At 32.5% G+C, this 15,451-nt stretch overlaps 1 protein-coding gene across 4 annotated transcripts in view; it reads left to right on the top strand.

Annotated features, from left to right (window-relative positions):
• LOC100369123 (regulator of G protein signaling 7-like) overlaps positions 1-15,132 on the top strand; it is a 117,565-nt gene extending 102,433 nt beyond the window's left edge. The window contains exons 9-16 of one of the 4 annotated variants that reach the window (XM_078007330.2): positions 1,967-2,028; positions 2,967-3,080; positions 3,400-3,531; positions 3,778-3,852; positions 4,245-4,446; positions 4,998-5,012; positions 5,571-5,641; positions 10,930-15,132. In XM_078007330.2, the coding sequence (XP_077863456.1) occupies positions 1,967-2,028; positions 2,967-3,080; positions 3,400-3,531; positions 3,778-3,852; positions 4,245-4,446; positions 4,998-5,012; positions 5,571-5,636 (666 nt within the window). In that variant the 3' untranslated portion in view covers positions 5,637-5,641; positions 10,930-15,132. Of the gene's footprint in view, positions 1-1,966; positions 2,029-2,966; positions 3,081-3,399; positions 3,532-3,777; positions 3,853-4,244; positions 4,447-4,997; positions 5,013-5,570; positions 5,642-9,916; positions 9,970-10,929 lie in introns of all 4 variants that reach the window. The other 3 variants (XM_085494590.1, XM_085494578.1, XM_085494583.1) reach the window with 3 other exon arrangements.
• Positions 15,133-15,451: the final 319 nt, after the last annotated feature.

The following is a 15,451-nucleotide window of genomic DNA, read 5'->3' as shown; positions in this document are numbered from 1 at the left end:
AATGGTTGATATATGAAATAATGTGAATGTGTACCAATGAGGAATGGTTGATATATGAAATAAATGTGAATGTGTACCAATGAGGAATGGTTGATATATGAAATAAATGTGAATGTGTACCAATGAGGAATGGTTGATATATGAAATAAATGTGAATGTGTACCAATGAGGAATAGTTGATATATGATTGTTCGGTTCTACTGACTTTCATATTTGTCCAGACTATATCAGTATGTCAGATGTTTACTTTATTCAAAAGTTTATTTTAAAATTTGTATGAACTCAAGACATATTTGTTGTTATGAATATTTATATTTAATAATATTTTAATGTGAAAAAATTCCTTTCCCATGCAATCTTTCCAAATGATACGCATCATTGCTTACTTGTTTGTGCATAAGTATATGTTGGCATGTCCAAAAAATGGTACAACTCGCACAGTATTAAGTACAGTCAAATTGCCATATTGTTGTGTATGACCTCTGTTTGATGGAATCGGCCAGGCATGTACCAACAAAATCAGTGATATAATCGGCCATTTGTATAACTACATTGACAATTCATAAACTCTTGGCCACTTAATTTAATTTTATTGGATCAAAAAAAAATTTTTAAAAAGACGTACATAATGTACTGTAGAATACTTTATTTTCGCTTGGAATTTATTTTCGCTATTTTCGCTGAAGGGATGATTCCGTGAAAATAAAATCCAGCAAATATACTTTTTTTCCTATATTTCCCATTAAACTCATAAAAAATCAGTGAAAATAAATTCCATACAAAACGCCCAAAAAGCCTTTTCAGCGAAAATTAATTCCAGCGAAAATAAAGTATTCCACAGTATTGTATCTCGTCTTTGCAATAAGTGTTTGCAAAATAGGTCAATTATGAACGTCTGTGAAATGAGCTCAGTGACACGAGAAATAAAACAAGATTGCCTCCAGTCAATTTTTAATCAAATCGCGCATTTAGAGTATGTTTACAGCTGCATGCGTCTTATTGTCATCCATTCATCCAGTCTACTGTAGGATTTTGTGCAACTTCTAGTGATTTTAACAATGTACTAGTATTTACTACAATTTTATATCATATATTTTTTTAGTGAACAATTGTATTTTTTCAACTTGCTTAAAGTTGCAGTATATGAAATTTCTTCGCATGGAGGTCTTGGGACAATTTTGTGAAATAAGCAATAGTTTGAATTTATTTGAATTGTGGGAAATATGTACTAGCCCTAATATTATAGATATGCAGTGAATCTGAATGTTGGCAATAGTTTTGGCTTCCTATTTGTGCATGGATTCACACAGATTCATGGCCCTTCTGAATTTACTGTAAAGTGATTGGAAATATGGATGAATCCGAGGAATCCTCAAATGTTTCCTGCAATTAAATGATAATTTTACATGATAATCTTAAGACCCAATCGTCTTCCAGTATTTAGGGTTGAAGTTACAAATACATTTTGGACGGACTACTTTTATAACATGATATATTATGACAAAATAGGTCTAGAATGACATATGCAGAGCTCTGTATTTGTAACAAACCTGGGAACTCTAGCCCTTATCTGGTTTAAGTCACTGTGAAGGTACATGGGCCTGGCAGGATATGGGTTTTTGTACACTGGAATATTTATTTCAACTCTGTCAGAAAAGTCTTGTTGATGTTTTCCTTTTCATATACAAAAACTACTGTATGAAAATTAAATATTCACAAACAAGCAAAGATTGCGAAAATTAAAAACACACATCAAACATCTTTAATTTCCATTAGCGGCACCCTCTAGTCAGCATAATGAATCCGTAATTCATTCTTGAAACGTCATTCTTAGTTTTGCGTTTGATTAATCTGATGTGAAACTGACATATAATCCGGGCTATATTTCACCACGTTGCAAAATTGTGAAATAAAACATTTGAAAAATATTATGATTCTATAGTATAAAGTCCATTATCATTTCCAGATTGAAGGTCTGAAGAAGAGATTGGAAAGAAGGAAATACAAGCTTTCCAAAATAGCTGAACTGTAAGTATAAAGATTACTAATATATATCCTGTTTTGAATAATTAAATAAGGTCTATTTTAATTATATTTCCTGACCTGTTAATAATTTATAATATACTATTATATTAACCAGACCCTGGAGTATTTCTATCAACAGTTATCGACCAGGTTAATCACATTAATTAATTAATTAATTATAAAGTGTTCTCACTCAAGCATGAGCTTGTGAATTATAACCCCACCTACATTTTGAAACTAAAGATTAAGAGTAATTTATGACAATTGACATAAATTGAGAAGGAATGTGCCTGAAATGCAAAGGTAAAGAAAACAGCTATTCATCGCAAGTTGAACTATTGGGAATACACAATTTTTAAGCAGGCCATTGGTCAGAAAGTCATGTGTGCAATTGGTCTTGATAATACGCTAAGATGTAAAAAACTCGATCACAATTATCTACGAAAATATTTGTCAATTTTTTCAGTTATTTGCGAAAAAACTTCTGACCCGAATATTTTGCAAATACCGTATTGTTGCTGTCGGTATGTGACACATACTTGCTTATATGTCAAAGGCTACAAACAAAATATATATCGCATACTACGACTTTAATGCACAGTATTCATTGTTTGAAATTCATGTAAACAGCGTAGCTAACATATATTCTAAACATCACATGGTACCAATATCCAACATGGCACAACATGACTGCGGCATTTTAAATAAAAAAAAGGATACAATGAATTGACCTGTACTTTAAACCGACAAAATGCCGTAAAATGTTTTTCATATTTTTAATTTTAATTTAATTTTTAATCAGACAGATTAGAATATTGATGATAGAAATGGATTGAAACAATTTAATCTTGCGTCTTTCTGTACGATAATTTCAAATGAAGACAGTAGCAATCAGGGGGTTACATACTGTTTGGTGATTATAATATTGTCACTTCTTACAGACTACTAGCATCTAGTCAACAATACTGTGAGTATGATAGTCTTATCACAGCTTCGGAACCCAGTAATCCGTGGATATCGGACGATACTACACTTTGGGACCTCGCCAGAACAATGTAAGCTTTCCTCACATATCCAGTGATGTAGTGTTTACAATTTTTCATACAAGCACGAATAATACAACAGCTTTATATTAATAAAATTAACCTACCTAGTAACAATTTTTATATTGTGCAAGTCACTATTTTGCATATGGAAATATCGCAAACTGATGCATGAATTTGAAATTTTGTTTTGAAATTTGGTAGTTAACAAAATATTTCTCGCTACTAATGTTGAATTTGCCAAAGAAACATATTGACGCATGTATTGGCGATATGTCACCTATATTGTGTATGGATTTGAATTTGACTTGGTATATTATTTGATTTCCAGGAGTTTAAGAGATGTACCTATATGGAGAGTCAAAAGATGGGGTTTCACCTTGGATGAACTCTTAATAGACCCCCTAGGCAGAGAACAATTTGCAAAATTTTTAGCCAAAGAATTTAGTGATGAAAATCTGAGGTGAGTTGAGGGTTCTCCATCCTGTGATCTTCATGGTACATTCTTTTTTGTTATTTCTAAAAATAAAAAATAGGTTATTCCATTCTTCCAGAAATTATAGTTTTCACAACCGAATGATAAAAAAAAATCATCAAAATGGCCAACTTGACCTTTGACCTAGAGTAATTGGACAAGTTGAATGTCCTCCTGCATAAGTTTTAAAAAGTATCGCTTGAATTCACAATTTTTTTTTTATTCCATTTCTAGGTTTTGGATAGCATGTGTAGAGCTTCGAGGGACTTCTCTCAGTCAGGTTCCAGATAAAGTACAGGAGATTTACGAGTGAGATCTTGTTAATGTTTGTAAAATAGAATTTACACAAAAAAAGTATAATTTAACTGATAAAAATAATAAATCACTGCCCCTCTAGAGGGCACTCTGATTGTCACATTATCTTTTATTATGGTAGAGAAAAAATTGTAACATACGTTATCGATTTCATCCTCATCATTTTACGTCATGACGGATATACATGTAACATGGTTGTAGCAACATTGAATATAGTTTTAGCTATTTACATGTAATTATCATAAAATATGTCACATAATTCGGTATCAGTATTTTTACTCTGTTTCACATCAATTGAAAAAATATGATCAAAATTAGCAAAAACAGGCAGCTGTTGCTTTTTGGTATTAGGATATATAATTTATTGTGTATTTATTTATTTTCAGCGAGTTTCTTTGTCCCTCAGCACATAGTGCTATAAACGTAGACTCCAAGATCCATGAAATCATTAAAGATAATATGCAAGATCCCGGAAGGTATACTTTTGACCCCGCAATGGACCATATCTTCCAGTTGATGAAGAGCGACAGTTACACGCGATACTTGCGCTCAGATCAGTACCGAGAGCTGCTTAATCCAAAGAAAAAGGTATGTGGGTAAATTTTTCCACGATTACTTTTGTCTGCTCCAACATTTCATTCTTTCTTTAGATCATCTAGCAGTACTATGCTTCTTTAGTAGGGTAGAGATATTATCATGATGATGATGTTTTTTTTTTTTTTTATTTCTTGTTTTATAATGTTTCATTTTCAGGCTGGCTTTTTCTCCCCACACCAGCTTACTAATAGATGCATGTCTTTACTAGCTTGATGTAAAAAAAATTTCACTTTAAATTAAGTTGTTGTCTAAAGTTTTAAAACAAAATTAAATACTAACTCATAAAGTGTATTGTATTTTACGAAATGGTATTAGGTCAAATGATTATACAGTTTTCATTTTGACCACCTCTCCGCTGGTCACTGATTGTCACTTGTTTATCCTTGTCTGGTCAAAGTTATTAAATATTCCGTAAATACTAATTTTGGCTGTACTGTACTTCTAACTGTATCCTATGGTGTTCATTAGAAACGCTCGGTATTTCCTGTGCGATGTAAGAGTCAGTGACAATCTTTCCTTTTTATCCTTGCTTTTTTTTGTAGATTCTGTTGAGAAAGGTACTATTCTGTTTCTCCATACGCACTAAAAAGATATGTACTTGTAGTTCTCTTTATTTTCTCTCCTCCAACACCCATCATCTTCACCTCATTTTTTTTCATCCTTATTTGTATCACATATCTTCCACTTTTAACAACCATCTTAAGACCGGGGATGATTTGCATACCAGATAAAATATTTCAAACTTTTAATCTTTAACAAGCAAACTCGTATATTTTCTCTTTTCTTTGCTAAATAGAAAAAAAAAAAGGCAACATTGCATGGAATCCTTTGTGTCTTGTCACTGTAATTTGTAAGAGTCTTGCATGGTGCACATCTTTAAACGTACTCTTTGTTTCTTCACTTTGAATTGGTCGATACTTGTTGTTGATTCTTAGTGCTGAAGACATTGTAGCGTTTTTTTTATAATATTTGCATCTCATTCTTACATTGTTTCTGTATATGTTTTTTTTTTCCTTGTCGCTGATTCACCGTCTGTGTCAGACACTAACATATTACCCCCCATGTTTTTTTTTTCTTTCTATCTTTCCACATGTGCTGTGCCGTCTATTCTTCAGACCAAATCTCTAATTCCCAAACTACCAAGTCTGGCAAACAAGATGGAGACCTTTGGCCAGAGTTAAATCTGGTATTTCTTTATTTTTTTCCTATTACGTATTTTGAAATTGAGCAAAGCAATTCTATTTTTTTTTTTTAAATAAATCATCACATTGAAATTTAGAGAGCGTAGATGGCAGTAAACTATCAAGCAGTAGTTAAACTTCTTAAGTTAAGTGCCATATGTGTTCGAGTAGAAGCCAACCCTCCTCCCATCTTCTCATCATAAAAGTGTCTTTTATAAACTAAATATAAATTGACTGATTATTAAAGCTGAAAACCAAGATGCTATAGATTTGAGATTTATTCCAGTTTCACACGAATTACAGAATGTGGATTCTACAAAAAAAAAAACAATCTGGCAGTATTTTTGTGGTAAAATTCAATAATTGTGATAGCATGATTATCTATTATAATTTTTCTATTTGACATGATGCTCACTGGACATCAGAAATTTGCTGTTATTTTTTTAGCTTCGCTGTCGACTTTGTCGAGCGGAGCTTATCATATGAGTGATTGTCCGTCGACGTCCGTGTCAATGTTTTACTTTTTCGACTTCTTCTTGAAAACTACAAGCCTGAATGTTTTGATATTTGGTGTGTATGTACCTTGGGTAGACCTCTCTCAGATTTGTTCATTTCATGATGATATCTTCAATTCTCTAATTTTGATGAATTTTTGTCATTTTTGGTAAAAAGTGATATTTTCGACTTCTTGTTAAAAACTGCAAATCCAATTGCTTTGATATTACATATATCGGTACTACATGTGGACCTCTCTCAGATTTGTTCATTTTGTAATGATATCTTCAATTCTCTCATTTTGGTGAATATTTTTGTCCTTTCTGGGAAAAAGTGATATTTTCGACTTCTTGTTAAAAAGCGCAAGTTCAATTGCTTTGATATTACATTTTTGGGTACTACATATGTACCTCTCTCAGATTTCTTCATTTTGTAATGATATCTTTAATTTTCTAATTTTGGTGAATAATTTTGTCAATTTTTGGTAAAAAGTGATATTTTTGACTTCTTGTTAAAAACCACAATCATTTATGGTGAAAAATGATATTTTTGAATTCTTGTTGAAAACAGCAAGTCCCATTGCTTTGATACTATACATATTGTTCATTTTCTAATGATATCTTCTGTTCTTTAATTGAAATGTGCATTGCTAACAGCGGAGCTATCTCAGCCGAGAGGCTGCTTGTTTTTAAATGTCTTAAATTTTGTTCAATCATTTCAGGCAAAAGGGCCTAAGTGTCTTCTGTTAACTTTACCCCCAAAATATGGCAAATTCCCAATACTCCCATCGTCTCTTGTTATCCCAAGTGCTGTTGTTAGTTTGATTTCAAGCTGGCATGGATCTATTGTATCCAGCCTAAACATAGGCATAGGTACTTTTCTGTTTAGCATCTACCATTTAAATGCCAATGTTTTCCCATCATTTCTTACATTGCTACCAGCAATTTTTACAACTTAGTACATTTAATATGTCACATTTTTTGCTTGAAATTTGTCTCCCTCAAACTCAAAATTAAAGCAATTTTAAAGTCCAGTTAAAAAAGAAAATTCTGTTCAAAATTTGATATTGATATCTAAAATTGATATTCTATGTTTTTGGATGGGAATGAATATGACAATTAAATTGGACACATTTTATTGGCTGAGTAGGAAAATGCTGCACTTTGACCTCGAGGTCACAATGGTCATTTTTTGCCATTGAGGGCATACTTTATTTGGAAGGGATGATGCTATGATTTTCCAACACAATCACCAGAAACAATAGCTTGAAAAGTAATTATTGATCAATCTGTCTGACAATAGCTATTGCCTCCTGATTAGGCCCTTGTTTTAAACAGGCCACTACTCTGACACGTATGGCATTGTCATCTACGACTGTCAATTTCATGACCTGTTTCTTGTAGTTTTAGTTGCGTTCAGTACAAGTAAAATTGTTTCTGTTTGTCAAGTATATATTTTTTCCCACTTTGTGAACTATGTTATAGTTGGCCAATCGGTGCGTTTGTCTTGTCTCTGTGTTGTCAGTCATTTGTCTCGTTGACCAATCAGTGTGCGTGTTTTAAAGATCATTCAGTGTTGTTGCTTTGCATAATTCAGTTCATTTATTTACAATAAATTTCTAAACAAATAAATTCAAAATGAGATGAAATTGTACTTTATCATGTGTATTATTTGATATGAGGAGAGCTACCAGAATGTAATGGTGAAATTATTAACATATTAATACTTGCCAGTAACATATGTGGACACTCGGCTTCTCCACTATGCAATGTGCAGAAGGTTTACTATCTCGGATTTCTGAACACTGCTGGCTACCAGACTGGTTCATGACAGTTAGTGAGAAGTCACCGACCGGCTAGTGACTAATAACCAATCTGCTCGGTAGTTTATAATCAAGCCTACTACCATTGCAGATATATATGCTATATATATATTAACCTTTTCACCACTAGACTTTCTCGCCCAAATTTTTCTTATATTTTCCTATATTATTCAATATTTCTGGAAATGAACCCTAATTTTGGAGCCAACAGACAAAATTTGAGTAAATTTTCAATTTTTACTACAAAAAATTTGCTATTTTTGTCCTAATCTTCTGAAGAAAAGTAGCAGACTATAGATGGGACTATTTTGTGAATTTGTGATGAAAAAAAGGAAATGGTGGTGAAAAGGTTAAAAATCAGTTAAATTCAGAATGGTCTTAGTCGTCGTTTATATGAAACAGATATTTTAACAACAAATCATTTTTTATTCAAAACATTCAAACAGCAAAATTATAATAAATTCAAAGAGGAAATATTTTCTAAGGAATCCAACTTTTGAGTGGTTCAGGAGGTATCTATGTATGCATTTGAAGATAAATCAGTGTCACATGTTTCGGATGATTTTTGATGTGATGGAATCTTAAAATTAGAGATGCAGAAACCCCATCAAAGGATGAAAGCAGAAACATAGGTTGAAGAGGCACTACGATTGGACATCTATTTCATGAAATCACTGAGTGAAATACTCAACCAATCACAAAATTGCTCATTTAGAACGTTTGTACTGAATTTGAGCTCAGATCTTTGCTGTGATTTTGTAATCAGTTCACATAAAAACTTTCTGTCAATGGCTATATGCAATGCATACATGTACAACAAATCAAACAGTAACAACTCAGTAAGAGTATCAGTGTTTGTAGCTAATAATAAATCTCACCACTAGGTGGCGCTATAACAATAATCATTCGTACATTATAGCACATGACTGATTTTGGAGATCTGGTATGCAAATTGGTATCTGTCATTTAGTTTTCTGTGATAATGTATAATCAAAGTTAGGTCACCATCATTTTATTATCCTATTTTTTTTGTTTATTTGAACTAATATTTATCTTTGAAACATATTAAATATTTTTGCAGAGACGTTTCAATAAGATTTAATTCCTGTAGTAAGATAATTAAAAAAAACATAATAAATTTACATATTCTCAAGAGGAAGTGGTTGAAAGATACACTATGTTAGTTGAACATATACCAATATTGTAGTTTATATTAAGATTTATTTGGTTACTGATTTGTAACATTAAACCGATAGTTACCACTGAGGGCAGTAGACAACTGATTCCCTGCATGTCAGTGTAAAACTTTGAAATTTCACCCTCTATTAAATTGAACCACATAATTGACAGTTTCAAACATCACAGGTTTCACTAAGTTCTGGATTAAGGCCAAAATGTGACAGACACAATTAGTTTGCAAGTCTTAAAAATACACAGGAGCTAGCTGAACAAGGAAAGTGGACATGAGCCGCTTCTAACTGAAACTCTTGTGACATCTTCCTAATATTTGCGATCACAAAGAATGCATAGCCTGTTGCAAAGTTGAAGTACGGTCTGATGTTGGTGTTCGTTTCACCAAGTTATTTTTATTCAGAGATGAAATGTATTTTACTTGTACAATACACCATACATCTTTTTTTTTACTTGCTCAGTCAGTCTTTCTTTATTGTGTTTTGAGAAAGTGTTTTTTTCTGACAACAAATTATTAGTATGCATGTCACCAAACAATTTTGTAATCACTGATTTTCACATTTTCTAAAATGTCTAAAAATTTGACCAGTCAAGATCTCAATTCAAAACCCAACTGTTTTTCAAAACTAATTATTTAAATGTGGGTAAAATTTTTACGATATATACCATAGACCCCAGGGTCTATGTACCGGTATATACTCTTGTCCATTATTGTAATTTAAATAACAATTGTGGTCTAAGTTTGTTTTATTTGCATATCAATTGTTTTCAGCACATTATCGTCATTACGTTGAAGCAACTGGTTCAGATGAAATGAAAATTTTGGTAGTACAAAATATTTTTTCTGAAAATTCCAAATTGTGCATATTAATTTTCTAATAAACTGATATCAGCATGTCACAATAGAATTAAAGTGTTGAAATGAAGAACATGAATAATACAAATTGTTTCTCAATTTGATTGAAACGCCAAAGTAAATTTTTGTCAAAAATTAAAAAAAAAATTTTTGGCAAAACTGTTGCACTAAAAGTTTTGCAAGAAAATTAAAAAAAATTAAAAAAAAAAATTTTTGCAAAACTGTTGCACTAAAAGTTTTGCAAGAAAATGGTAGTGTTCAAATAGTTAACCTGGTTTGTAGATGTATGTTGTTAGGAATGCTGTATCTGTGACTATCATTAGTGATGGCGATTTATTTTGTATTAAATAAAACATTCCCTATGTATGTTGTTGAATTACCTAAAGAACACGCATTCATTTTATTGTCAATGACACGATACTACTGTACTAGTAATAGTTCACCCACAATGACAGTAAACGACAGAGTTTTTTCTGCTTGTGGCTTCAGTCTTCAACATTGGAAGAAAATTTAAAACAAGATAAATCATCCAAAATCCTAGTTTCAGATACTGCCCCTTTCTGTACTGATTTTGAGTGATGTGGACATATTTGCGTGAAATTAACCAAATCCTGAATGTGCTACTTACGTTGCTCGCTTTGAAAGTGGAATGAAAACTAAAAACAAAACAGAAACAGATTTTCCAATTTCAACCTGACATGGGAACAATAGCGAAAACGAACAATGTTGGTACAGAAAGTACTTTTGATTACATTAAAAAGTGAATTCTCTAGTAAAAATCTAGAAAAGTAGGAATGAATTCTCACGAAAAAACCTAAAAGTGTGAATTCACACTTTTTGTTCGTTTTTGTCAGTGTTAGGTACATTTTAAACGTTATGTTGAGAAATCTCTTTAACACATTTTTTTTTTCATATTTTTTTTTCAACAGGCTCGATTTATGATGAGAAAACTACCAAGCATAGGTGGGACCTGATGGATGGTTTATCCTGTATATAGTAAACATTGAACGAAAGTGAAAAAAAAAAACGCTTTTAGAGCTGCCTAGTCAAGCTTTTTTTTTAAAAAAAAACCGAACAATTGATTAATTTTACAACTTATAAGACATCCTCCATGTAAATAGATGTATTATTGAACTTTGACCTTGACATTTAAATTATTAATTAGGCTGACATCCATACTGTACCTGATGGATGGACAGACGGACAAAAGACAGACTCTCGCTGCTGTCGGATGGATTGATAGTGGAACAGACGGGTACTGGTGATGTTAGCTTCTCAATGTTGGCAGCTCTAGATGATATTGAAACCTTGGTGCTTTATGCCTGTAAATACTTCTAGTTTAATCCATTCTAGTAAAATGGGAACCAGATATCTTAAATGTATTGTCACACTGTTTGAAGCAATCTCTTTTACAATAGAAGATAGCTGTGGAGTTTTAATGAAATACTTGCATGTACAAAAAAAACAAAAAATATTATTATTATTATTTTATTCTTTTACTTCTTCAGAAATGAACACTTGAGTTGGGACTCTGGGCTGATTAAGGAATGTATTTTGCATATTAAATATATCCATCCCCCCTCAGTGAACTGTGATTTGCATATCTGATATTGTTGTTTGGGGGGCCACAGCCAGACAGATTTTCCCATACTGCATTACCAGGCAAACACTGTTAATTAATTTTCACAATCTCTCTCAATATTCAATATTCAAAATTGAAATATAAATCTGATGTTTATAATTTTGTTTGTACAAACCCAACATTTTACAAATCTTCGTGTGACACAAGCTATTGAAGTGCATTGTGGTAGTATCAGTGACTATAAGTAGCCTTGGGTTCTATGGCTTTGGTTTCGAGCGTTTTTTGACGATTTTGTCTTTGCACTATCTCCCCTCCGCCATGGGTCAAATGTGTTTTAATTATTCTAAAACTCGTACCCAGAAAGTTTGACTGGCAATTGAATTTAGTTTTACTCATTGTTTGCAACATGATCGCAGTGTCATCGATAAAATTCAAAAAAATAACCATATTTTCAACAACAACAAAAACATTTAAAAGCATTCAAGAGACACAGTTCTAACAGATTTATCCTCGTAGTATCCTAAATTTCAAACTGTGCATATTTGTAAGAACAGCAACTTTGTATTTAGTAGGTATATCTAAGGTCTAAATTTATAAAAGATTTCAAAAATCAAAGTGATTTTAATATTTTTGCTGATCAATCCATGGTAACATGTCAAAGAAAGGGACGCTCCCAAACAAAGCCATAGGCTCAAGTGCTAATATGTTTCTACAAGAAAGGTATTGATGAAATATATGACCAGCTTTTAGGGGAAGGGGTCCACATGGAGAATCTGTTGTACATAACATAGCTGTATATTTCTTGCTAGCTGATAGCATGGTTTGTTTTTTTGGCCGTATCCTTTGCATGACATCCAGATTTAGCTGTTCATCTTCATACACGCAATATAATTCAAATAGTTGCAACATTACACATCCATACATACATACATATGTACAAAACTTTCAAGTCTTTTAGATCCACTTTTCTAATCTCTCATTGTAGATGGTACCTTATTTTACAATTTATTCTGAAGGACCAACCATTTTTTCGGACCATTCATTCATCATTGCATGTTCGGCACGAGTGGATTATGTATTTATCCTCATTTAGTCTGATTTGTAACATTGACATTGTTCATCATGCTATAACTTAAATATGGCACTATAGAAAACATTGCATTCTGTCCAACGTACGTCTGTCTGCATGTCAACTTCCCCAATCCTACCCGCCATCAAATTGTCCTAATTAACTGGAGTTTCTCGTATTTCTGTTAAAACTAGCCTCAAGCAACAAACAAGGGTAACTCAACAAGTGGCACATGTGTACGTGTGTGTGTGTGTGTGTGTGTGTACATGCATGCATTACCAGAAAAAGATCAATTTTCAACAGGTGAATAAATAATGTACTGTTTTTCCTATGTGACAATATAGCATTTAACGAATGAACTTTACAGAGCCAGGTTTAAATTTAAACATTAAACATAATTGTAACCATTGTATCTTGATACCTATGGTAAATGAGGCTGGTCCGAGAGTCCAAATGAGACTTGTCACATCCCAGCCCACTGTCAGGTGTTTATTGTATTTACATTTAAGTATAGAGATATATAGTTTCACTGACACCAAGTTTGGAGTTGGGATTTTACAAGTTCTTATCACGCTCTCAAGTTTACCACAATCTTTCACACTCTGCATGTGTATTTTTTTTTTATTGGAGCTAGCTTTAAAACTCTCAGGAAACTGAATTAACCAAGTTACTGGAGACCAGTAATGGAAATAAAGTAAAAAAATGTCTGTGTACTTGCGCTTTTTTCTGCTTGTAGGCTTTTTTTTTTTAACTTATGAATTTTAATAGTTACACTTCAGTGGATACATTGCTTTAAGTTGCTATGGCAACACCCTAGTGTGTGTTTTTTTATTACAGATCGTATGTTGTAGAAAAATTTCTTGGTGCAAAAATAGAAAGTTAGTTTCCAATGTTACAGTTCCATCTCGCGAGGGGTGATTGTTTGATATTTCATTCAGATCGGTTTCATTCCTTGTAACATTTCAAAACAAGGGATTAGATTGAAATACAACAAAGGACTTAATAGCGTGTTCATCACACGATGTAAGGCATAAGTTACCAATACTGCCTTTGCTTTATTATCTATTATTTCATGTAGCATCTCAGTGGCAGCACTCTCTAATTTAAATTTGCACACTTGTGCAAGATGTGCGTACTTTAAAATCTGTATTAGACGCCGCAGCTTTTATTACAGAAGGAATGTAGCATCTACATATATGAGTAATGTTAAATTTTTGGTTCTCAATTGTTCAAAAAAATGTGACTTCTAATGCAGATTTTATGGTAATACCCAAGGTGCACATGCAAGAAATGGTCATGCTATGATGTCCTGTGTTGTAACTTCTTAGAGCAACTGTTTGTCTGTGGAGCTCTCATGATGTGCCTGTTTCCATCCCATTAAAAAAAAATTTTAGTCTAATAGTACTCCTCAGCTGTATAAAATGAGCCCAACTTGAGAATGAATGGCGAGCCATACATTCATTCCAAGCCCCTTAACTCGCTTATTGATTTCAAATCAGGCATCTTTAATCAGGTCCTTCAACTCAATAATTTATTAATTCATTCATGCTAAAAAAAATAGACATGCTGGACATGTCTAGAACCCATGTGTACAGTTACGGGGAGCTGGTAGATTGAGGGGAAAAAAAGTCATGTGCCAAGATTTACCCTCCCTGCTATAATACCCACGCCCCCTCAAAATAACCTAACCAAACATTTTTCTACAACATACTATAGATAATTAGATTTTTCTGAAGTATGAGAAAATATCTGCTTTTGAGACAAATTTAATTTCTCTACATTTTTTGAGTGGAGAAAAAATAAATGGCTGAAGCTAACCGTGACGCACACGCTGGATAAGTTTGCCATGCCCATGAACCACATCATTGTGCGGGTAAAAATGAAAATGTAATATTACTGGTAAACTGTCACTTAACTTTCATTCAATAATAAAAATAAAAACAATGTGGCAGATATTACTTTAGTGTGCGACTGTACATAAGTTTATTTAGGAAAAAAAAGTCTCTGTATCTAGTTTTTGTTTTAATTTATTACTGTACATATTGCCTACTGAGTGTATAGGCGAATACAATAACTAAAAGTATTAGCATTTCATTCATTTTATCTCCAAAAATTTCACATTTAATCTTTTAAAAAAAAAAAGTCATACCTCCATTTAAATCTGGATTTGAAGAAAGTGATATTTTGTTTCCCACTTTGTTCAATGGATAATGTGATAAATAGATTGAGCCTCGCTGTGATTAGTTTTCTTTGACACGCCTTCAAGCATGACATGCAATATACCTAGTAATAGATCTCACTTCAATTACCTTCTATTTACGAGGAATGTGAGATGAAATGGACAAGAATGTACATTAAAAATGTACATTGGAATTCTGGTGATTTTTTTTTTCCTGTTCTTAGTTGTCCAGTGCATATTTATTCACAATGTATGCTCATCACTTTTACAAACTTGTAAAATTAAAAATTGTGTTATTATTATTCATACTTGTGTTGTGTATTTGTTCCCATATGTTTGTGCTTGGTGATTGGATGAAATGTGTGCTGTGAAAAAGGATACTTGCGTTTGTTTGATATAAAGGCCAAAAAAATGATTAGTTTTTCAATTAAGGAAGGTACTCTGTGATTGGCTGGATGGTGCGTGTTCATTAGCCAATGAGTGGGGCGTTTACAAAGAATGATTGTGTATGGGATCCTATTATAAATGGCAGATCATGGTTAAAACAATAGGTTAAAATAATTGACCATTGGTGGCGCTGTACTAATAGTGCAATAGTCAAAATTTGTTTTATTTCTGCTT

Source organism: Saccoglossus kowalevskii, chromosome 2 (genome assembly GCF_978046115.1).
Source record: "Saccoglossus kowalevskii chromosome 2, keSacKowa6.1, whole genome shotgun sequence".
Lineage (NCBI taxonomy): Eukaryota > Metazoa > Hemichordata > Enteropneusta > Harrimaniidae > Saccoglossus > Saccoglossus kowalevskii.
The sequence above is the reverse complement of the archived record's forward strand: the minus strand, read 5'-3'. Positions and strand labels throughout refer to the sequence as shown.